A 23,101-nucleotide genomic window follows, 5' to 3' on the forward strand; every position below is an offset into this window, starting at 1 on the left:
ATTGACTGTGAGAGCCGTGCCATGAGGATTCATGGGGCAAGTCAGACCCCGCACGGGATGACGTGAGGCCTCATCTGCCCGGGCCACACCACTGATTTAATTTCTGTGGGCACGATTCTCTGGAAAGATTTCGAAGTGTGGTCGCGAGCGGGAATTGCCGTGAGCTTCCCAGCGCTCGGACGCAGCGAGACCGGCAATGGAATGCAGCTTTGATTGGTCCACTTAACAAGGCCCCACCGGCCTCACGACACAAATGAAGGCTCGCCAGCCGATTCGCTGGGACTGCGCTCGCCAGCCTCGCACCCCCCCTCCCCCTCCCCCCCCGTGAACATGGTCAAGCCACACTTAACCAGCTCTTGCACAGCCAGCCCAACTCAGCCCGCAGCCATGGTGCCGAGATGACCGGCCCCAAGATTTGGAGACGGGGACCTGGGGAGGCTCCCTAGATGTGGTGGAGGTCAGGAGGGATGTCCTGTTCCCCTGAGGGTCCCGGAGAGTGAGCCACAGGGCAGTCAGTGCCACCTGGGATGAAGAGGCAGTGGCCGTCAGCACGGGCAGATGACGAGGAGGACTAGCCTCCAGTTCCACAAGAAGGTCGACGACCTACACTGGGCCGCACACATGACCACAGCCCCCCCCCCCCCCCCCCAAAATGGTTTGGTGTCCGGCGGGTTTCTCGTTTTTAGCCTCTCCCGCTATTCACCAGCCTCGCCGCGTTCTCGCTCGAGCGAGACAAAGTCACTGAATCCCGCCCTGTGTCTCAACTGTCATCAGGCTCTGGCCTATTGAGGCCACCCCACCCATTTCCTTTGCCGCTCTTATAGGCCCCGGAACATACCGCCCTAAGGGCGGGATTCTCCGGTTTTGTCCGTGACGGGATACGTTGCGAACAAGAACGGGAAATTTGACGTTGCGGCCGAAACTCCATTCACTTCCAGCAGTACCGGAAAATCCCGGCCATGAATGAGGTACACTTAGATTTAGCTGCTTTGAGGCTGAATTCCAATTGTTCACATCGTAATGATTTCAAGAGGCATTGGGATCCTTGTCCATAGATCTCTGAAGGCAGAAGGGCAGGTTTACAGGGTGGTGAAAAAGGCACATGGGACACTTGCCGTTACCAATCGAGGCATAGATTCCAAAAGCAGGGAGGTCATGTTGGAGTTGAACAGAACTTTGTTGAGGCCACAGCTGGAACACTGTGTGCAGTTCTGGTCACCACGTTATAGGAAGGATGTGACTGCACTGGAGAGGGTGCAGAGGAGATTCACCAGGATGTTGTCTGGGATGGAACGTTTAAGTTATGAAGAGAGGTTGGATAGGCTTGGGTTGTTTTCGCTGGAGCAGAGTGAGGGGCGACCTGATCGAGGTGAACAAAATTATGAGGGGCATGGACAGGGTGGAGAGGGAGCAGCTGTTCCCCTGAGTTGAAGGGTCAGTTACGAGGGGACACAAGTTCAAGGTGAGGGGCTGAGGCACGATCAATTTGACTGGAGACGAAGGTTGAATCCAAACTGAGGCTTTATTAGTATCAGATGTGTGGCCTCCCACAGCAGCTGGCGAAATGGCTGCGAGCTGGAGGCCATGCATATTTATACCCCGCCTCCTGGGCGGAGCTAGCATGCAGGGGCCACAGGTGAACCTGTAGTGCAGGTTCTACCATACAACCTCTAATATCAGAACACAGTGGTTTACCACATTCACCCCCTGTTAAAATTGAGTCCGGTGGGGATGGTGGATAACTATATACAATTAGCAATTTTTAATATTTACAGACCAGTAAAAAAAAATGTCTCTGGTCAACCGGTGGGCCAGTCAGAGGTTCAGCCGGTCCGGCGCCTTGATGGTCCTTTAAGATCAACGAAGTGGTGACGGGGATGCTGGTGCAGTCGTGGTCGAAGTTGACTCCGGGAGCGTGACAAAATCCTCTTCATCAACGTGGGTGGGCAGAGGGAGGACGGACGGTCCTAGGACGGGTGACGGGGGCGGCGGGGGAGGGGAGGGTGGCGCCGGGGGCGACGGGGGTGGTGTGGGGGTGGAACCTGCTGGTGCCAGGTCCCTAGGGAGACGGTATCCTGGCGGCCGTCGGGGAACGCCACGTATGCGTACTGTGGGTTTGCGTGGAGCAGGTGCACCCTTTCCACCAACGGGTCCGCCTTGTGGAGCTGCACATGTTTACGGAGAAGCACGGTTCCCGGAGCTGTGAGCCAAGTTGGGAGTGATACCCCGGATGTGGACTTCCTGGGGAAGGCAAAAAGACGTTCATGCTGTGTACTGTTAGTAGCAGTGCAGAGTAATGAGCGAATGGAATGTAGTGCATCAGGGAGGACCTCTTGCCAGCGGGAGACCGGGTGATTTCTGGACCGCAGGGCCAGCTGGACGGCCCTCCAAACCGTCCCATTCTCCCTTTCTACCTGTCCGTTTCCCCGGGGGTTGTAGCTCGTCGTTCTGCTGGAGGCGATACCCCTGCTGAGCAGGAACTGACGTAGTTCATCACTCATGAATGAGGATCCCCTGTCACTGTGGATGTAGGCGGGGAAGCCTAACAGAGTGAAGATAGAATTAAGGGCTTTAATGACGGTGGCAGACGTCATGTCGGGGCATGGGATGGCGAAGGGAAAACGGGAGTATTCATCAATCACACTGAGGAAATACGTGTGTCGATCGGAGGAGGGGAGGGGGCCTTTGAAATCCACGCTGAGGCGTTCAAAGGGGTGGGAGGCCTTCACCAGGTGCGCGCGGTCCGGCTGGTAGAAGTGCGGCTTGCACTCGGCGCAGACCTGGCAGTCCTTGGTGATCATCCTTACTTCCTCGACGGAGTAGGGCAAATTTCGTGCCTTAATGAAGTGGTACAACCGAGTGACCCCTGGGTGACAAAGGCTGTTGTGCAGGTTCCGGAGTCGGTCTACCTGTGCGCTGGCACATGTACCTCGGGATAGGACGTCTGGGGGCTCGTTGAGTTTGCCAGGGCAATACTTAATCTCGTAATTATAGGTGGAGAGCTCGAATCTCCACCGCAAGATTTTATCATTTTTGATCTTGCCCCGCTGTGTGTTGTTGAACATGAAGGCTACTGACCGTTGGTCAGTGAGGAGAGTGAATCTCCTGCCAGCCAGGTAATGCCTCCAATGTCGCACAGCCTTAATGATAGCCTGGGCCTCTTTTTCGACGGATGAGTGCCGAATTTCGGAGGCATGGAGGGTGCGGGAAAAGAATGCCATGGGCCTGCCTGCCTGGTTGAGGGTGGCGGCAAGGGCGACGTCCGATGCGTCGCTTTCTACTTGGAAAGGAAGTGTTTCATCTACAGCGTGCATTCCAGCTTTGGCAATATCGGCTCCGATCTGGGTGAAAGCCTGTTGGGCCTCGGCCGTCAGGGGGAAATGAGTGGATTGTATGAGTGGGTGGGCCTTGTCCGCATAGTTTGGGACCCACTGTGCGTAATATGAGAAGAACCCCAAGCAGCGTTTAAGGGCCTTGGGGCAGTGGAGGAGGGAAAGCTCCATGAGGGGGCGCATGCGGTCGGGATCGGGCCCCTGAACTCCGTTCTGGACCACGTAGCCGAGGATGGCTAAGCGGTTTGTACGGAACACACACTTCTCCTTGTTGTAAGTGAGGTTTAGGAGAGTGGCGGTGCGGAGAAATTTAGCGAGGTTGGCGTTGTGGTCCTGCTGATCATGGCCGCAGATGGTCACGTTGTCTAGGTACGGAAACGTGGCCCGCAAGCCGTACCGGTCGACCATTCGGTCCATCTCCCTTTGGAAGACCGAAACCCCATTGGTGTCACCAAAGGGGACTCTAAGTAAGTGATATAGCCGGCCGTCTGCCTCGAAGGCGGTGTATGGCCGGTCCGATTTACGGATGGGGAGCTGATGGTAAGCGGATTTCAGGTCCACCGTTGAGAAGACCCGGTACTGTGCAATCTGGTTAACCATGTCAGATATGCGTGGGAGGGGGTACGCATCGAGCTGCGTGTGCCTGTTGATGGTCTGGCTGTAGTCCATGACCATTCGATTTTTCTCCCCAGACTTAACCACTACCACTTGAGCTCTCCAGGGGCTGTTGCTGGCCTCGATGACTCCCTCCCGAAGCAACTGCTGGACCTCGGACCTGATGAAGGCCTTATCCTGGGTGCTGTACCATCTGCTCCTGGTGGCGACGGGTTTGCAATCTGGAGTTAGATTGGCAAAGAGGGAAGGAGGAACGACCTTTAGGGTCCCGAGGCCGCACACAGTGAGGGGTGGTAAGGGTCTGCCGATTTTAAGGGTCAGGCTCTGGAGGTTGCACTGGAAGTCCAGGCCGAGGATAAGTGCAGCGCAGAGGTTAGGGAGGGCGTAGAGGCAAAAGCCGTGGAACTCTACGCCTTGGACTGTGAGCGTGACCGTGGAGTACCCCCGGATCGCTACGCGATGGGATCCGGAGGCCAGGGAGATACTTTGATTGATAGGGTGTACCTTAAGGGAGCAGCGCCCTACCTTAATCGGGTATACAAAGCTCTTGGTGCTCCCGGAGTCCAGTAGGCAGGAGGTCACATGGCCGTTGACTTTCACGCTGGTGGATGCGTTGGGCAGCATATGTGGTCGGGCCTGGTCGATTGCCATGGGGGCGAGCCGTGGTTGATCGTCGGGTAGTGAGGTGGCCGTTGAGTTGGGGTCCTGAAACGCTGTTGGTATCCATGTGCTGCGGGGTGGACAAGATGGCAGCACCCGGAGGTCCTGGGGATTACAAAATGGCGGCACCCATGGAACACACGTTGTGGGGTTGGAGCAAGATGGTGGCGCCCATGAAACGTACGTGTTGTGCGGGGGAGAAGATGGCGGCACCCATTTGTTGCACATGGCCTGGGGAGGAGAGGAGGATGGGGGCGCCCATTGTCCGTGTCCGGGGGGAGTGGGAGCGACCGCGGCCGCTGAGCGGGCCTGGCACACCGCACCGAAGTGGCCCTTCTTCCCGCAGGCCTTACAAAGGGCAGCGTGGGCCGGGCAGCGTTGGCGTTTTTGCTGGCCGCAAAAATAGCATCGGGGCCCCCAGGAGATCACTGGCTGGCACGTAGCGCAGGCGTATTGGGTGGGTAGCGCCCCCGCTGGGGTGGCTGCCTGTGGGGCCCGTGAAGCATAGGAGGAGTGGGCCGCGCGGTTGGGGGCGTAGGACTGGACATTGCGCAGGGCGACCGTCATGGAGAGCGCTAGTGTTTTAGTCTCTGCGAGGTCGCGCGTGGCCCCTTCTAGGAGCCGCTGCCTGATAACATCAGAACCAATCCCAGTTACAAAAGCGTCCTGCATAAGGAGATCTGAGTGCTCCTTAGCTGTAACATCCTGGCAGTCACAGTCCCGAACTAGTGGGATCAGGGCCCTCCAGAAGTCCTCGATTGACTCACCAGGTAGTTGAGTACGCGTTGCGAGCGCGTGTCTGGCGAAGAGCATGTTCGTCTTCTGTTCATTATTTTCTTTGAGTCGAGTCATGGCATCAGCGTAATTGGGCGCATCCTGGATCAGCGGGAAGACTTTAGAGTTGAGTCTGGAGTACAAGATTTGAATCTTCTGAGCCTCTGGAACAGGGGTCGGCGCCGCGTTGATACACGCTTCAAAACAAGCTAGCCAGTGCTGAAAGTCCTTTCTGGCGTCGCTTGCGTGTGGATCCAGCTGCAGGCGATCTGGTTTAATCCGGAGGTCCATCTTCTGAATCAGATACTAATAAATTGAGGCACGATCAATTTGGCTGGAGACGAAGGTTGAATCCAAACTGAGGCTTTATTAGTATCAGATGTGTGGCCTCCCACAGCAGCCGGCGAAATGGCTGCGAGCTGGAGGCCACTCATATTTATAACCCGGCCTCCTGGGTGGAGCGAGCAGGCAGGGGCCACAGGTGAACCTCTCGTGCAGGTTCTACCGTGCCACCTCTAATATCAGAACACAGTGGTTTACCACAGGGGTAGGAGGATTAGGGGGGATTTGAGGAAAAATTATTTTCTCCAGAGCCTGGTGACGGCCTGGAATGCCCTGCCTGGGAGGGTGGTAGAGGCAGGTTGCCTCACATCCTTTAAAACTTACCTGGATGAGCACTTGGCACGTCTTAACATTCAAGGCAAGGGGCCAAGTGCTGGCCAATGGGATTAGGGAGGGAGGTCAGGTGTTTTTCGAGCATTGGTGCAGACTTGATGGGCTGACGGGCCTCTATCGTGCGGTATTAGTCTGTGATTCTGCAGTCTGATCAGCTGACAGTGAGGTGAAATGGACAGCTTCTAATGGCATTTATCTCTCTCTCTCTCTCTCTCTCTCTCTCCGCCTCTCTTTTTCAGAGCTTACCAACTTCTCCTGGTTAAAATCTACGCGCTGACAGGAAACTTCTGGAAGAATGAGAGGGCGAAGAAGGTAAAGGGACAGTGAATCTCGGCATTGTTGTGGCGCCATGCCTCGAGCTCAGGGCTCTCACCGCCCAAGAATTCCCATGTTGCGTACGTATATGGTCATGTGATCGAGCGTTAATCCGGCCAGTGGAGAGGCGATGCTAACTCTCAACAAAGTAAAAATAAAGCCCCATCAAATTATTGATTAGTCATGGATTCGTTGGAAGATAGGAGGAGGCCATTTTGTTCCATGCCAAAGCTCCGTGGAGGAAACCATTCCCTCCACCCTATCCTCGTATCCCTGGAAACCTATTTCCCTCTAAAGCCCATCCGATTTCCACTTCAAGTCATTCATCAGCTGTGTTGAAGACTGGGTTGCCTTATTTCCGAATTATAGCCCAGTGGGAAAAGTCAGCTCTTCATTCCGGCATTCTGATTTTCCCTTTTTTCTTTTACTCTGTTTCGGCATACCAATGACAAGTTAATCTCTTCTCGCTATTCTGACTCGTACCTCTTTGTGTTTTATGAAGAATGATGTTAAAATGAAGAAGTTATGTCCGGACCAAGTGAGGATTGTGCCCGCCAGTCTCCCGACGCGTGTACCCAATGCCAGTAGCCCTTCCCTCAAAAGCTGGCATGAAGGTGAGTTCCTGTTTACTGGATACTTCTTCTATATCGAGACCAAGGGTGGGATTTTCCATGTCTTCTCCCTCCCCTCCCCGCCCCCCCCATCCCCCAGTGGCGTGGCTCCGGAGGCGGCCCACCATTGGCTGGTGGCGGGATCTTCCATTCCCCCCCGCTGTTGATGGGGGGTTTTCCGTTGTTCGCGCCCTTCGTCGCCGGGGAACCCGCGACAGGGGCCTAGCAAGCCGCTCAGTTCAAGGGCAACCTGGCTTGGGAAATAAATGCTGGGCCAGCCAGCGAAGCGCAGATCCCATGAGTGAATGAAAAAGGATAGGGCAGCGCGGTGGCGCAGTGGGTTGGCCCTGCTGCCTCGCGGCGCCGAGGTCCCGGGTTCGATCCCGGCTCTGGGTCACTGTCCGTGTGGAGTTTGCACATTCTCCCCGTGTCTGCGCGGGTTTCGCCCCCGCAACCCAAAGATGTGCAGGGTAGGTGGATTGGCCACGCTAAATTGCCCCTTAATTGGAAAAAATGAATTGGATACTCTAAATTTAAAGGAAGTCAGGGCAGGTTCATGGCACAGGAAGAGGTCATTTTGGCCCTCGTGTCGGCGCCCAATGAGAAACAAAGTCCTGTTTCCAGCATGTGGTCCCCAGCCCCTGCGGGTTACGGCACTCGAGATGCACACCCAAATGACATGGAGGCTTCTGCCTTGACTGCTATCATGTACGCGGAGTGCGTCAGAGAGAAAAAGTATCTAGGTGCCCCGCACTTGGATTTCTTACAAACGGGATGAGAGGAGATGATGCTCCTGCAATCCAAGATGGAGAACGGGAAGCTCGCGCAAAATACTCTGGTGCCGTGACTACAGATCACGTGATGTTCCACCGCCAGTATTCTCCGACCCACATGACAACTACCCTTTCAGGCAGTGGGCTCCAGGCTCTCGCAACCCTCTGCGTGGAAAAAAAGAAAGAAATCTTTCCTCATCTCACCTCTAATCTTTCTTGAGACTGCCTTCTGAGTTGCTGACACCCGATTCATGGACGCGCAGCGGGGAAATCGCTCAAGTCAGGTGGGCGAGTGTTTGTGGAACCAGGCCGCAATTGGAAAGTAAAATTGGACAGGGTGTAAAACGGGCGAGCCGTCTGCTCTTGGTGGCTGGGAAGTTTAAAATTGCGCCCCGTCCCGCCATGGCACTCCCGCAAAATATTTTCGAGAGCGGGAATGCAGGTGTAGCAAGTAGTTAGGAAGGCAATTGGTATGCTGGCCTTCATCGCAAGAGGATTCGAGTACAAGAGCAAGGATGTCTTACTGCAACTGTACTTGGGGCAGCACGGTAGCACAGTGGCTTAATAATAATAATCGCTTATTGTCACAAGTAGGTTTCAATGAAGTTACTGTGAAAAGCTCCTCATCGCCACATTCCAGCGACTGTGTGGGAAGGCCGGAACGGGAATTGAACCCGCGCTGCTGCCTTGTTCTGCGTGACAAGCCAGCTATTTAGCCCAGTGTGCTAAACCAGCCACTCATAATAATCGCTTGTCACAAGTAGGCTTCAATGAAGTTACTGTGAAAAGCCCCTCGTCGCCACATTCCGGCGCCTGTTCGGGGAGGCTGGTACGGGAATTGAACCCGTGCTTCACAGCTCCAGGGTCCCAGGTTCGATTCTTGGCTTGGGTCACTGTCTGTGCGGAGTCTGCACGTTCTCCCCGTGGGTTTCCTCCGGGTGCTCCGGTTTCCTCCCACAGTCCAAAGATGTGCACGTTAGGTGGATTGGCCACGTTAAATTGCCCTTAGTGTCCAAAAAGGTTAGGTGGGGTTACAGGGATAGGGTGCAGACGTGGGCTTAAGTAGGGTGCTCTTTCCAAGGGTCGGTGCAGACTCGATGGGGTGAATGGCTTCCTTCTGCACTGTAAATTCTATGATCTATGAGACCACACCTGGAGAAATGGGTGCAGTGTTGGTGTCCTTATCTACAAGGATATACTTGCCACAGAGGGAGTGCAGAGAAGGTCACCAGACTGATTCCTGGGATGACAGCATTGACGTATGAGGAGAGATTGGGCCTGTATTCACTGGAGCTTAGAAGAATGAGAGGCGGAGCTCATTGAAACATTTAAAATTCTGACAGAGCTGCACAGACTGGATGCAGGAATGTAGTTTCCTCTAGCTAGGGGCAGGGTCTAGAACAAGGGGGGGTCACAGTCTCAGGATACAGGGTCGTTATAACCCACACAAGACCTACGGGGTTGGAGTAATCAGTCTCCTCGTGAGTCTCACCGAATATGCGCTCCCCCGCTAAGGGGGCGGGGGAGCCCGAGGACATTCATAATTACAATCTGTACAAAGTGGGCCAGGTGGGGAATTGACAGAACAAGGATTGCAAATACAACTGCTTTGCAATAAAACAAAAGTTTTCTTCTTACCGACTCGTTTGTGGCCGACAAAAGCCATTTAGGACTGAGATGAGGTGAGATATCTTCACCCTGAGGGTGGCGAACCTGTAGAATTCTCTACCACAGGAGGCTGTGAAGGCCAAGTCACTGAATATATTGAAGAAGAAAATAGATAGATTTCCAGACTCTAATGGTGTCAAGGGAGGGGCATGGGACGGGAGCGCTGGAGTATGGTTTTCAGATAGAGGACCAGCCATGATCATGTTGATTGGAGGAGCAGGCTCGAAGGGTCGATTGGCCCATCCCCGCTCCTATTCTCTATGTTTCGATGAAAGCAAATATTCGATTAAAACGGCGACGTGTGCTTGAGTTGCAGATAAGGACGAAAAGATCTTGCCCTACAGCCTTGTTCAGCCAATCACGGTTCAGCAAAAGCGGCCGGTGATCATCATGCCGACCTTGTTAGCCAGAGCCCTGATGCACCGCCTGCTCCAGTCACCGTCCGCATCGGAGTTCAACATCGTGCAGCCAGGTAGGTACACCCTCTCCACGTAGACTGACATGGCGCCGTCGGAGGCCATTTGGCCCATTCTGCCTGGCCTGCCTCTTTACTTCCCCCTCCCCTTTCCCCCATAGCCCTGCCAACCCCGCCTTCTCAACTATATATCCAATCCCCTTTCGAAAGTTATGACTGAATCTGTCTTTCACTGCATCCAGACCATAACCAGTCATTGCAAAAACCATGTCCTTTTGGAAGGACAAATATGAATGCGCAATACAGGGTTAACGGTAGGGTTCTTGGCAATGTGGAGGAGCAGAGAGATCTTGGGGTCTATGTTCATAGATCTTTGAAAGTTGCCACTCAAATGGATAGAGCTGTGAAGAAGGCCTATGGTGTGCTAGTGTTCATCTGCAGAGGGATTGAAATTTAAGAGCCTTGAGGTGATGATGCAGCTGTACAAAACCTTGGTAAGGCCACATTTGGAGAACTGTGTGCAGTTCTAGTCGCCTCATTTTAGGAAGGATGTGGAAGCTTTGGAAAAGGTGCAAAGGAAATTTGCCAGGATGTTGCCTGGAATGGAAATTAGGTCTTACGAGGAAAGGTTGAGGGTGCTAGGCCTTTTCTCATTAGAATGGAGAAGGATGAGGGGCAACTTGATAGAGGTTTATAAGATGATCAGGGGAATAGATAGACAGTCAGAGACTTTTTCCCTAAGTGGAACAGACCATTACAAGGGGACATAAATTTAAGGTGAATGGTGGAAGATATAGGGGGATGTCAGAGGTAGGTTCTTTACCCAGAGAGTAGTGGGGACATGGAATGCACTGCCTGTGGAAGTAGTTGAGTCGGGAAACATTAGGGACCTTCAAGCGGCTATTGGATAGGTACATGGATTACGTTAGAATGATGGGGTGTAGATTAATTTGTTCTTAATCTAGGACAAAAGTTCGGCACAACATCGTGGGCCGAAGGGCCAGATCTGTGCTGTATTTTTCTATGTTCTATAATGTCTTCATTGCCTCCTGAATTTTGCCAACTATTTTAGTGTGGTTCCCTCTGGTTACCGACACTCCTCCCAGTGGAAGTGGCTGCTCCCATGTACCCTCCTAATCTTGAACACTTTGACAAAACTTCCCCTTAACCCTTCTCTGCGGAACAGAAGAATGTAAGAAATAGATGCAGCAGATGACCATTCGGCCCATCCAGCCTGCTTCGCCATTCAATACGGTCATGGGTGATAGAATCATAGAATTTACAGTGCAGAAGGAGGCCATTCGGCCCATCAAGTCTGCACCGGCCCTTGCAAAGAGCACCTTACTTAAACCCACGCCTCCACCCTATCCCCGTAACCCAGTAACCCCGCCTAACCTTTTGGGCACTAAGGGGCAATATAGCACGGCCAATCCACCTAATCGGCACATCTTTGGACTCTGGGAGGAAACCGGAGCACCCGGAGGAAACCCACTCAGACACGGGGAGAACGTGCAGACTCCACACAGACAGTGGCCCAAGGCTGGAATTGTACCTGGGTCCCTGGAGTTGTAAGTCAGCAGAGCTAACCAATGTGCCACCACCCTATGATCTTGGGCTTCAATCCATTTCCCCATCCGTTCCCCCTGTTCCTCAATTCCCCGAGAGACCAAAAATCTGTCTGTGTTCTCTGCCATGCTCTATCAGGATGGCTTTGATGTGTAGTGTTGATCAGAGAACAACGCATCTTGTAAACCAACAAAACTATTTTATTAAACACTACTTACTGGATTCGACACTTATCCCTAAGAAACAAACAGTTGATGGATCACACATAAACTATACTCATCTACATCTAACTCGCTAACATAAACTACTCTCTTGCCCTCACTATCTTCCAGCCATCCAGCTCCTGATCTTACCACCTACTGCAACCTTCTGTCCCATAAGGCACTGTATCAACCTTTATATACTTCTGACACTAGCTCCCTCTAGTGGCTTTCTGTGTACATTTTATTAACCCTTGCTTTACTGGCATATATGTAATACCACACTGTCTATCCTGGTCCTTAAATATATTCAACGATGGATCATCCACAATGCTCTGGGGTAGGGAATTCCAAAGATTCACAAACCCTTTGAGGGAGGAAATTTATTGTCTGAAACGATCGACCCCTTATCCTGACACCGTATCCCCTTGTTCCAAAGACCCCAGCTGTCTGGGGTTGTTTAGCACAGGGCTAAATCGCTGGCTTTTAAAGCCGACCAAGGCAGGCCAGCAGCACGGTTCAATTCCCGTACCAGCCTCCCTGAACAGGCGCCGGAATGTGGCGACTAGGGGCTTTTCACGGTAACTTCATTTGAAGCCTACTTGTGACAATAAGCGATTTTCATTTCATTTCATTTTCTAATGAAAAGAATGCCTGTGGCCACCCTGCCCCTTCATGACCTTAAATGTTTCAGCGCGATCTTCATTCTTCTCAACTCCAGAAAACACAGACCCGATTTCCTCAGCCTCTCTGAAATAGCACAACCCTTTGATTCCCCAGACCAATCCAGTTAGCAAGCGCTGGATCACCTCCAATGCAAGTATTTCCTTCCTTAAAGATGAATACCAGAATTGCGAGCACTATTCCACTTCTGGTCTCGCCAAACCTCGTACAATTGTGTCAAGTCTTCCTTATTCTTGTACTCCGCTCCATTTGCAGTTAAGGCCAATGTGCCGTTTGCTTTTGTAATTGCTCGAGTTTGCCCAGTGCTTTTTCTCTGCTGGTGTTAATGGCCTTCATTCCTTCACTGCTCTTAGCACCAAGCTTACCCTCTATTTGTGGTTTGTAGCTTGTGTCTCCGATCAGGAATACAGGTACAAAATATTTCTTCAACGTCTGCCATTTTACAGAATCCCGACAGTTCAGAAGGAGGCCATTCTGCCCATTGTGTCTGCCCCGACCTCTTAAACAGCATCCCCACTCCCCTGACCCATCCCCTTAACCCCACCTAAACCTTGGACACGAAGGGCCAATTTTATCATGGCCGATCCACCTAAACCGCATATCTTCAGACTGAGGGAGGAAGATTGGCCATGATAAATTGCCCTTAGTGACCAAAAAAGGTTAGGAGGGGTTATTGGGTTACGGGGATAGGGTGGAAGTGAGGGCTTAAATGGGTCGGTGCAGACTTGATGGGCTGAATGGCCTCGTTCTGCACTGTATGTTCTATATTTGTTCTGTGTTTGTTAAACCGGAGCACCCGGAGGAAACCCACGCAGACACGGGGAGAACGTGCAAACCCCACACAGTCAGTCACCTAAGGCCGGAATCGAACCCGGGGTTCCTGCTGCTGTGAATCACTGTGCCACCCTAGTTCCCCACAATAATTTCTGCCGCCTCTGTTTCTCGGAGACCACTGTTTATTTCAGCTACTCTCTTCCTTCCTATATATTTGTAAAACCTCTTCCAATCCTTTGTTGGAGTCCTGGCTGGTTTACCCTCTAATTCTTTACTTTACATCACCTTTTTGGTGTTTCCAAAACTCTCTCAACCCTCAGACTCACTAACATTCCTTGCAACATCTCTTTTAATTTAATATCACCCTCAACCTCATTAATACGCCACTGGTGAATGTTTCTCATTTAGTATTTTGATGGATGTATTTTTGTTGAGTGTTTTGAGAAGGCTGGTGGTAAATGCACATGGATTTATTTGCACGATTTACAATAGTTTGCAAAACCCAGCATATCGCTCCCAGTACAATCCCAACTGGGAGGACCAACCACACTAGGTTCCCTCAGCTTTGACAAAGAGTCATCGGACTCAAAACGTTTTCTCTCCCTACAGATGAACATAGAACATTACACCGCAGTACAGGCCCATCGGCCCTCGATGTTGTGCCGACCTGTGAAACCACTCTAAAGCCCATCTACACTATTCCCTTCTCGTCCATATGTCCATCCAATGACCATTTAAATGCCCTTAATGTTGGCGAGTCCACTACTGTTGCAGGCAGGGCATTCCACACCCTTACTACTCTCTGAGTAAAGAACTTACCTCTGACATCTGTCCTATATCTATCTCCCCTCAATTTAAAGCTATGTCCCCTCATGCTAGACATCACCATCCGAGGAAGAAGGCTCTCACTGTCCACCCTATCCAATCCTCTGATCATCTTGTATACCTCAATTAAGTCACCTCTTAACCTTCTTCTCTGACATCTGTCCTATATCTATCTGCCCTCAATTTAAAGCTACGTCCCCTCGTTCTCAACATCACCACCCTATCCAATCCTCTGATCATCTTGTATGCCTCAATTTAGTCACCTCTTAACCTTCTCTCTAACGAAAACAGCCTTAAGCCCCTCAGCCTTTCCTCATAAGATCTTCCCTCCATACCAGCAACATTCTGGTAAATCTCCTCTGCACCCTTTCCAATGCTTCCACATCCTTCCTATAATGCAGTGATCAGAATTGGACGCAATACTCCAAATGCGGCCGCACCAGAGTTTTGTACAGCTGCAACATGACCTCATGGCTCCGAAATTTAATCCCTCTACCAATAAAAGCTAACACCCCGTACGCCTTCTTAACAACCCTATCAACCTGGGTGGCAACTTTCAGGGATCTATGTACATGGTCACCGAGATCTCTCTGCTCATCCACACTACCAAGAATCATACCATGAGCCCAGTATGTATTCCTGTTACTCCTTCCAAAATGAATCACCTCACACTTTTCTGCATTAAACTCCATTTGCCACCTCTCAGCCCAGCTCTGCAGCTTATCTATGTCCCTCTGTAACCTGCAACATCCTTCCGCACTGTCCACAACTCCACCGACTTTAGTGTCATCCGCAAATTTACTCAACCATCCTTCTACGCCCTCCTCCAGGTCATTTATAAAAATGACAAACAGCAGTGGCCCCAAAACAGATCCTTGTGGTACACCACTAGTAACTGGACTCCAGTCTGAACATTTCCCATCAACCACCACCGTCTGTCTTCTTACAGCTAGCCAATTTCTGATCCAAACTGCAAAATCACCCTGAATCCCATGCTTCTGTATTTTCTGCAATAGCCTACAGTGGAGAACCTTATAAACGCTTTACTGAAATCCATATACACCACATCAACTGCTTTACCCTTGTCTGCCTGTTTGGTTACCTTCTCAAAGAACTCAATAAGGTTTGTGAGGCACGACCTAACCTTCACAAAACCGTGTTGACTATCCCTAATCAAATTATTCCTTTCTCGATGATTATAAATCCTATCTCTTATAATCCTTTCCAAGACTTTGCCCACAACAGAAGTAAGGCTCACTGGTCTATAGTTACCGGGGTTGTCTCTACTCCCCTTCTTGAACAAGGGGACAACATTTGCTATCCTCCAATCTTCTGGCACTATTCCTGTAGACAATGGTGACATAAAGATCAAAGCCAAAGGCTCTGCAATCTCCTCCCTAGTTTCCCAGAGAATCCTAGGATAAATCCCATCCGGCCCAGGGGACTTATCTATTTTCACACTTTCCAGAATTGCTAACACATCCTCCTTATGAACCTCAATCCCGCCTAGTCTAGTAGCCTGTATCTCAGCATTCTCCTCGACAACGTTGTCTTTTTCCTGTGTGAATACTGACAAAAAATATTCATTTAGCGCCTCTCCTATCTCCTCGGACTCCACGCACAACTTCCCACTACTGTCATTGACTGGCCCTAACCCTCACGCTAGTCATCCTTTTATTCTGGACATATCTATAGAAAGCTTTAGGGTTTTCCTTGATCCTACCTGCCAAAGACTTCTCATGTCCCCTCCTGGCTCTTCTTAGCTCTCTCTTTAGGTCCTTCCTAGCTAACTTGTAACTCTCGAGTGCCCTAACAGAACTTTCACATCTCATCTTTACATAAGCCTCCTTCTTCCTCTTGACAAGTGATTCAACTACTTTAGTAAACCACGGTTCCCTCGCTCAACCGCTTCCTCCCTGCCTGACAGGTGCATACTTATCAAGGACACGCAGTAGCTGTTCCTTGAACAAGCTCCACATTTCAATTGTACCCATCCCCTGCAATTTCCTTCCCCATCCTATGCATCCAAAGTCTTGCCTAATCACATCATAATTGCCTTTCCCCCAACTATAACTCTTGCCCTCCGGTATATACCTATCCCTTTCCATCGCTAAAGTAAACGTAACCGAATTATGGTCACTATCACCAAAGTGCTCACCTACCTCCAAATCTAACACCTGTCCTGGTTCATTACTCAGTACCAAATCCAATGTCGCCTCACCTCTTGTTGGCCTATCTGCATACTGTGTCAGGAGCCCTCCTGCACACATTGGACAAAAACTGACCCATCTAAAGTACTCTAACTATAGCGTTGCCAGTCAATATTTGGAAAGTTAAAGTCCCCCATAACAACTACCCTGTTACTTTCACACCTATCCAGAATCATCTTTGCAATCCTTTCCTCTACATCTCTGGAACTTTTCGGAGGCCTATAGAAAACCCCTAACAGGGTGACCTCTCCTTTCCTGTTTCTAACCTCAGCCCATACTACCTCAGTAGACGAGTCCTCATCAAACGTCCTTTCAGCCACCGTAATACAGTCCTTGACTAACAATGCCACCCCTCCCCCTCTTTTACCACCTTCTCTGAGCTTACTGAAACATCTAAACCTCGGAACCTGCAACAACCATTCCTGTCCCTGCTCGATCCATGTCTCCGAAATGGCCACAACATCGAAGTCCCAGGTACCAACCCATGCTGCAAGTTCACCCACCTGATTCTGGATGCTCCTGGCGTTGAAGTGGACACACTTCAAACCACCTTCCTGCCTGCCGGTACACTCCTGCGACCTTGAAACCTTACTCATGACCTCACTACTCTCAACCTCCTGTACACTGCAGCTACAATTCAGGTTCCCATGCTGCCAGACCTGCTAAGAGTTTCCAGCATTTTTCTCTTTCGTTTCAGATTCCAGCATCCGCAGTAATTTGCTTTCACACACTAGGCCCTGTTTTGGAACTGCTTTTATGTTAGCTCATAACGAGCCCCCAGTGGTTGGGCTCCGCCCCCTACCTGGGAAGCACACCCAGGGTCCCTTGGGGCGTTCAACGATAGTTTCCCCATGGGGGTTATGACAAATTGTTTCTCACTATTTATTTACTATATATTTTAGTCCATCCACCCAAACAACGTCAGCCATCTCCTCTCTCATGCTGATGCAATTGGCTTTATTTAGGTTTAAGATTCTTGATTGTGATTGGAGAACGATCGCCTCTTCTTCAGTCTCCCCATACTAACGCAAGCCCCCCATCTCTGATCCCATTGTGAAAAATCTCTACAGCATCTTCTCCGAGGTTTTTTTGACATTGTTAGGACATAGAACATTACGGCGCAGTACAGGCCCTTCGGCCCTCGATGTTGCGCCGACCTGTGAAACCACTCTAAAGCCCATCTACACTATTCCCTTATCATCCATATGTTTATCCAATGACCATTTAAATGCCCTTAATGTTGGCGAGTCCACTACTGTTGCAGGCAGGGCATTCCACGCCCTTCCTACTCTCTGAGTAAAGAACCTACCTCTGACATCTGTCCTATATCCATCTCCCCTCAATTCCTATCCCACTTGTCTCCAGCTCCCTGCTTTGCTTTCCTCCTATTAGACACTCCATACTTCCTTGATCAAGCATCTGGCCCCCTTGACGAATATCTCCTTATGTGGCTTGTGTTACAGTCGCTACTCAGTACGTTGAGGAAAGGATGACTTGCTCACCAGCCAGTGCCTTCGGACAGATTGATGAGCAAACCTGCAGGCACACAGACTTTCCCATTCCCCCTCCAAAACCCCCTGTGTGGGCGCCTTTTATAAAACACTTGAAAATTAAGCCCCAACACCTCCCCAAAAGGGACGGCTGCTCTTGAATATCAACTTACGGCTGGCAGTCTGTTTAAGCACCATTTCAACACTAACAATTCGGGCCGGGATTTTCCAGCCCTTCCCTCCGGTGGGACCTTCCGGTCCCGCCAAAGGCGTGTCATGTGAAGAGTACCTTTAAGAAATGGGTCTTTAAGAAATGGGTGTTTGTCAGTGATGTCAGAGTGTGGGTGGAGCTGGGCTGCCTGTCTGCTTTACTTTTGTTTTTGAGCAGGCTGCTACAGAGTGAGTTTTTAGTTTTGTTTTCAGAGAGAGGAGCTGTAGTGAAAGCCAGCAGATGTGCATGGATCGCTCTACAAGCTAAAGAGTGTACATTTGGGTGATGTCAAAGGGATAACTGCTCTCATTAGAGAATTTAAACCTGATCCCTGTGTTAAAAGGGTCTTTTGTCATCTGGATGTTGTTTGGGAATTTATTAAGGGTTATCTATAGAAAACTGTATTCTTTGGGGATTTATTGGTGTTGATAGTTGTTGAGATGTTTACTGTGGGTTTATAAAGTGTTAACTGGTTTCATGAATAAACATTGTTCTAATTTAAAAGTACTGTAACTCTGTGGTGAAGAACACCTGAAAGCCAGGCCCGTGTGCTCCCCATAACTACAATAAATTCAAAGTTAAGGGTCAGGTGAACTCCATGATACACTTTGGGGTTCTCTAAATCTTGGATCTTAACAGGCGGACAGCCGCCTCCCCCTACACCCACGGCGGAATGGACCATTGACTTTGTCGGGACCCGAAGATTCCTCTGGTAGCCAATGATGAGCCACCCCTGCCTTGGGACATTCTATAATGTTCAAGGTGCTATAGAAATATAAGTTGTGGGCAGCATGGTGGTGCAGTGGTTAGCACTGGGACTACGGCGCTGAGGTCCCGAGTTTGAATCCCGGCCCCGGGTCACTGTCCGTGTGGAGTTTGCACATTCTCCCCGTGTCTGCGTGGGTCTCACCCCCACAACCCAAAGATGTGCTGGTTAGGTGGATTGGTCACGCTAAATTGCCCCTTAATTGGAAAAAATAGAATTGGGTACTCTAAATTTATTTTTAAAAATATAAGCTGTTGTTGTGCACTATAACATGGGAGATACTTGCATTTGTGTAGCACCTTTCACCTGAATGGCCTCCTCCTGTTTGTATACTCCGACTCAGGAGGAGAGTGAGTGCTATCGAATGAGACATGACTGAAGGGGAGGTATGTGATTCCGCACACCTTCGGAGAGAGTGGACGGATGCGATGGGTCCTTTTTTTTTGTCCCTCCGTCGCCCATAACAGGAATGATGACTGTGTTTCTTTTCCAGAAATCGTCACCGATGAGCAGCTGAGGACGAAGACTCGATTCTCTTTGCAAAAAATCAGGAATCAGGACAAGTACGAGTGCATCACACTCAAAACGATCAAAGACGTTGTAGCCAAGGTACAGCTTTTATTTAACATTGGGGATGTGCATGGGGGGGGCGGGGGCAAGCGGAATAGGTCCTTGTGAAGGGCGAAATGCGGTGGGGAAAGGCTCTGGTGCACGGTTCCAAACTCCACATTGATTCCAGGATTCCGGACTGGATTTCCGTTCCCCCAGCCGTGTGTTTCCTGGCGGTGCGCTGTTTGCTGGCGGCAGGATTCTCTGCTCCCACGGATTGTCGATGGGATTCCCGTTGAAGCCCCCCCCCCCCAAGCCGCCGGGAAACCCGCAAGCAGGCGTGCGCTGCCGGCGGGAACGGAGAATCCCAACGGCCGTAGAATTCCGACCCCTGCGTCCTTGAATAATTGGAGTTAGCTTTGCCAGCCCCAGAGGGGTCACACTCCTCTCGAACGCAAAACGTGTTCAATTGCCATCAGTGGCGGTACATTTTCCAGTCCCGTCCACTACAGGAATCATTGTTGCAGGCGGGACCGAAAATCTGATTGACCATCGAAAGGTCCGTTGACTGTGGGCATGGATTCCGGTCTCGGGGGAGGGGGAAAAGTTTTATTGTCAATTTCCCACCTTACCGCCAACCTGGAAATTGAGACTTGGTGGGGAAAAGCCCTTAATGGCCATAAAGTGGACACCAAATGTAATAGTTTGTACTGCATGCAAGAAAAGAGTGCTGATTGGTTGGCTAGTGGACTCAGAGATGTTGCCATGGAGAATGCACCAGGGAACAGTTAACTGCCAAGCATTTGTTTAAATTCAACTGGCAGGTCAACTCCGATTGGCAAAGGCATTGCCATGGGGAGTGTACCAGGGAATGGCTGTTCCCCCAGGCTTTTGTTTAGTTGACAATGCGTGGACATGCTCCTTCTGCCTGCACAGGTCAGGGTCCTTTGCCAACCCATCAGCACTCATTCCCGTCATGCAGTACAAATTGTTGCTCCCTTTAGAACTGGTACCTTGTGAATCTGTCTTGATGAGTGCAAGAGAAAAAACTTTGACAGTATTTCTCTTTTTGTCGGCAATACCAGTTGCGTGAAACACTTAATTGTATCAGAGCACAGTACTGGTACAGCAGGTACTCCACTCCTCCCCAAATGGGTTCTCTTGCATCTCTGAATTTTATTGACGTGTGTCATTTTTCTTTCTCAGGACAAGCATGGCTTGCTGCCCATTGGAGTGCACTCTGTCAAGGATTTAATCGCTGAGAAGATCTACGCCATTATCATTCACATCAAAGTGACCACGAAAAACATTAAGAAATTGAGGTAGGGGCGGAGGTTGGAAGGGAAGGAGGGGGACAGATGGGATCAGTTAGGCAAATGGAGGGTCTTCACACCCCCTGGTGGCAGGCTTGGTAATCGCAATCCCCTGTCTGCCGCTAGCCCATAGTACATAGGACATACAGTGCAGAAGGAGGCCATTTGGCCCATCGAGTCTGCACCGATCCACTTAAGCCCTCACTTCCACTCTATCCCCCCCATAACCCAATAACCCCTCCTGACCTTTTTGGTCACTAAGGGCAATTTAGCACAGCTAATCCACCTAACCTGCACGTCTTTGGACTGTGGGAGGAAACCGGAGCACCCGGAGGAAACCCACGCACATACGGGGAGAATGTGCAGACTCCGCACAGACAGTGACCCAGGCTGGGAATCGAACCTGGGACCCTGGCGCTGTGAGGCAGCAGTGCTAACCACTGTGCCGCTGTGCTGCCTCTATATCCGAGATCTTTTCTGCTCTCACCCTGGTGGCCTTCACTCAATCAACCCCCGCCACCCAGACACATTAGAATGTATCACGTTGAAAGGCACCCGGCTGGCCTGAGGAGTGGAAGGAACATTAACCTCTTGTCTTTCCTCCAGGAAACTGGCTCCCAAATCCTGTAGCAGCGACGCTGAGTTCCTGAAGGTGCATCGCATCGAGCAGAAACACCTCGAGTCCGTACCGTGTCTCTCCGCCACTGTGGAGGCCAACACCTGGGGCAACATCGAGGAGTTGCTCCGGGTGGTGAAGGATAGCATCGTCCAGGAGCAGAGGAAGATTGTCTGGGTCGAGCAGGACAAGTTATCGCTGGACTCGGAACGTTCTCCGGCTGACTTGCACAGCCAGCCGAACATTTGAAGCTGCCTCTAATGGGGAATAGGATCCACCTAATTTGGAATTTGGGGAAGTGGGTTGAGAATTGTGCAGTGAGTTAGGAACTGGAGGAGGCCATTCGGCCCGTCGAAAGGACACATCGATGCCTTTTACACCCAATAACCCCAAGTCCCAAGGAAGTAGATTTCTTCGGGAAGTGTAGAGGGAGACCTGACCTGCAGCTGGCCGTTGCAATGGGAAAGCTCGGAAAATCCCCTTTAATCTCCCCTCCCCTCCCCGACACTGGCGAATTCTATTGCCAGGCTGACTTTGTATTAGGGTCGGAGAGAGCTCAGACCCACGCTGAACCCGACATGTAACCATTGCCGAGAGTAACTGACTCATTGGGTTACAGAGCGCAAACTCAAACTTCACTTAAAAAGTTGATGTGAATTTTATACTGCAGTATTTTTTTCCTAAAACGCTAATCGATCTGTCACAGGAGGAGTCAAAACGGGATGTAGTTCCTTGAAGTGGGGCAAGAGCGGAGGGTTAGTTGGACCAAGGTGCACCAATAATTCAATCCCCAGCCGACAATCACACATATGGTGCTCACTTTAATATTATAAAATCTTGAATTTAGATTTAGATTTGAATTTGAATTTGAAATTTCAGGAATGATAGCACTAGTATGGAGGGTAGGGATTTTCCTACAGAACAGATTGAGGAGGTTCAAAAGCTATGGTGCCACAGTGCTGCCACTGGCGAAAGATTGTCATTACAGCGTGACATGTTTACATAGGTCGTTTCTACTGTAAGTGCGGAATTTATAACGGAAGATGATGGGAGAACCGTGAAACGTGGCAACAGGAAGCAAGGTTTTATAGGTGGAAGAATTTTTAATGTATTGTAGATGGACATTATTTTTGTTTCTGTATGTTGTTCATTAGAATATTTATCCTATTTTGTATGTACTGACAGTGTTAATGGACTTGTATCTATTTATCATCGAGGTAATGAGCTACAAATGTGCTTCTATAACTTTGGACTGATTGGGCCACTGTTACCCCGGAGTATACTGTGCCCAGGAAATGTTCAGTCAAACTGGCAGTAACAATGCTGCTGTGCCTGCCACACCCAGGGGTACCGCTCGCTTTGTCTTGCTTGGGGAAAACGGTCTCCCCTTCCATTATTAAGAGGTTTCAGTCCCAAAGCCCTTTGGTAATATACTTGGCCGTTCTTCATCGGCGAGTCTGGATAGTCAGCCAGCTATTCAGCTGCAGTAGGCTATTCAGCTGCAGTAGGCATCACAGCGGAGCCTGATCCCATCCGCATCTATTGGCCCCCCACAGAGAAAATTGGATAATAATCCCTGACCAACGGTTCGTCTGCGTATTTAGCCCAGCTTTGGCGGGGCGGGGGGGGGGGGGGGGAGCTGAAAGCTGATTGATTGCCCCAATCATTGGCCCAAGTGGGAGCAACTGCACCAGCCATAAACCAAGGATCAGATCAGGACCACACTGGGCATTTTCTCTTTGAGGCCATCCCTAATTGACCTTGAACCTGTCACAGGTTCTGTGGGTCTGGGGGGGGGGGGAAATCACATGTAGGCCAGACCGGGTGAGGACGGCTGATTTCCTCCCTGAAGGACATCCGTGAACCAGGCGGGTTCTTACGACGACCAACATCAACGGTTTCACCGTCAATCCTTCAATTCCAGATTTTGAAGTTTCACCACCGGCCTTGGTGGGATTCGAATCCGGGTGCCCAGAGCATCACCCTGGGGTCCAACGACAATAACACTACAACCCACCACATCCCCGATCAGGTATCAGGATGCATGCACGGGATATGG

The 23,101-nt window shown here is 50.5% G+C and overlaps 1 protein-coding gene across 1 annotated transcript in view; it reads left to right on the forward strand.

Annotated features, from left to right (window-relative positions):
• Positions 1–22,656, forward strand: part of LOC140404131 (caspase recruitment domain-containing protein 11-like) — a 92,232-nt gene extending 69,576 nt beyond the window's left edge. Inside the window, exons 14-19 of the mRNA XM_072492549.1 lie at positions 6,296–6,368; positions 6,874–6,985; positions 9,740–9,895; positions 19,058–19,173; positions 20,320–20,435; positions 21,033–22,656. Coding sequence (XP_072348650.1) covers positions 6,296–6,368; positions 6,874–6,985; positions 9,740–9,895; positions 19,058–19,173; positions 20,320–20,435; positions 21,033–21,291 — 832 coding nt within the window. The 3' untranslated portion in view covers positions 21,292–22,656. The remainder of the gene's footprint in view (positions 1–6,295; positions 6,369–6,873; positions 6,986–9,739; positions 9,896–19,057; positions 19,174–20,319; positions 20,436–21,032) is intronic.
• Positions 22,657–23,101: the final 445 nt, after the last annotated feature.

The sequence above is a fragment of the Scyliorhinus torazame genome, chromosome 29 (assembly GCF_047496885.1).
Source record: "Scyliorhinus torazame isolate Kashiwa2021f chromosome 29, sScyTor2.1, whole genome shotgun sequence".
NCBI lineage: Eukaryota > Metazoa > Chordata > Chondrichthyes > Carcharhiniformes > Scyliorhinidae > Scyliorhinus > Scyliorhinus torazame.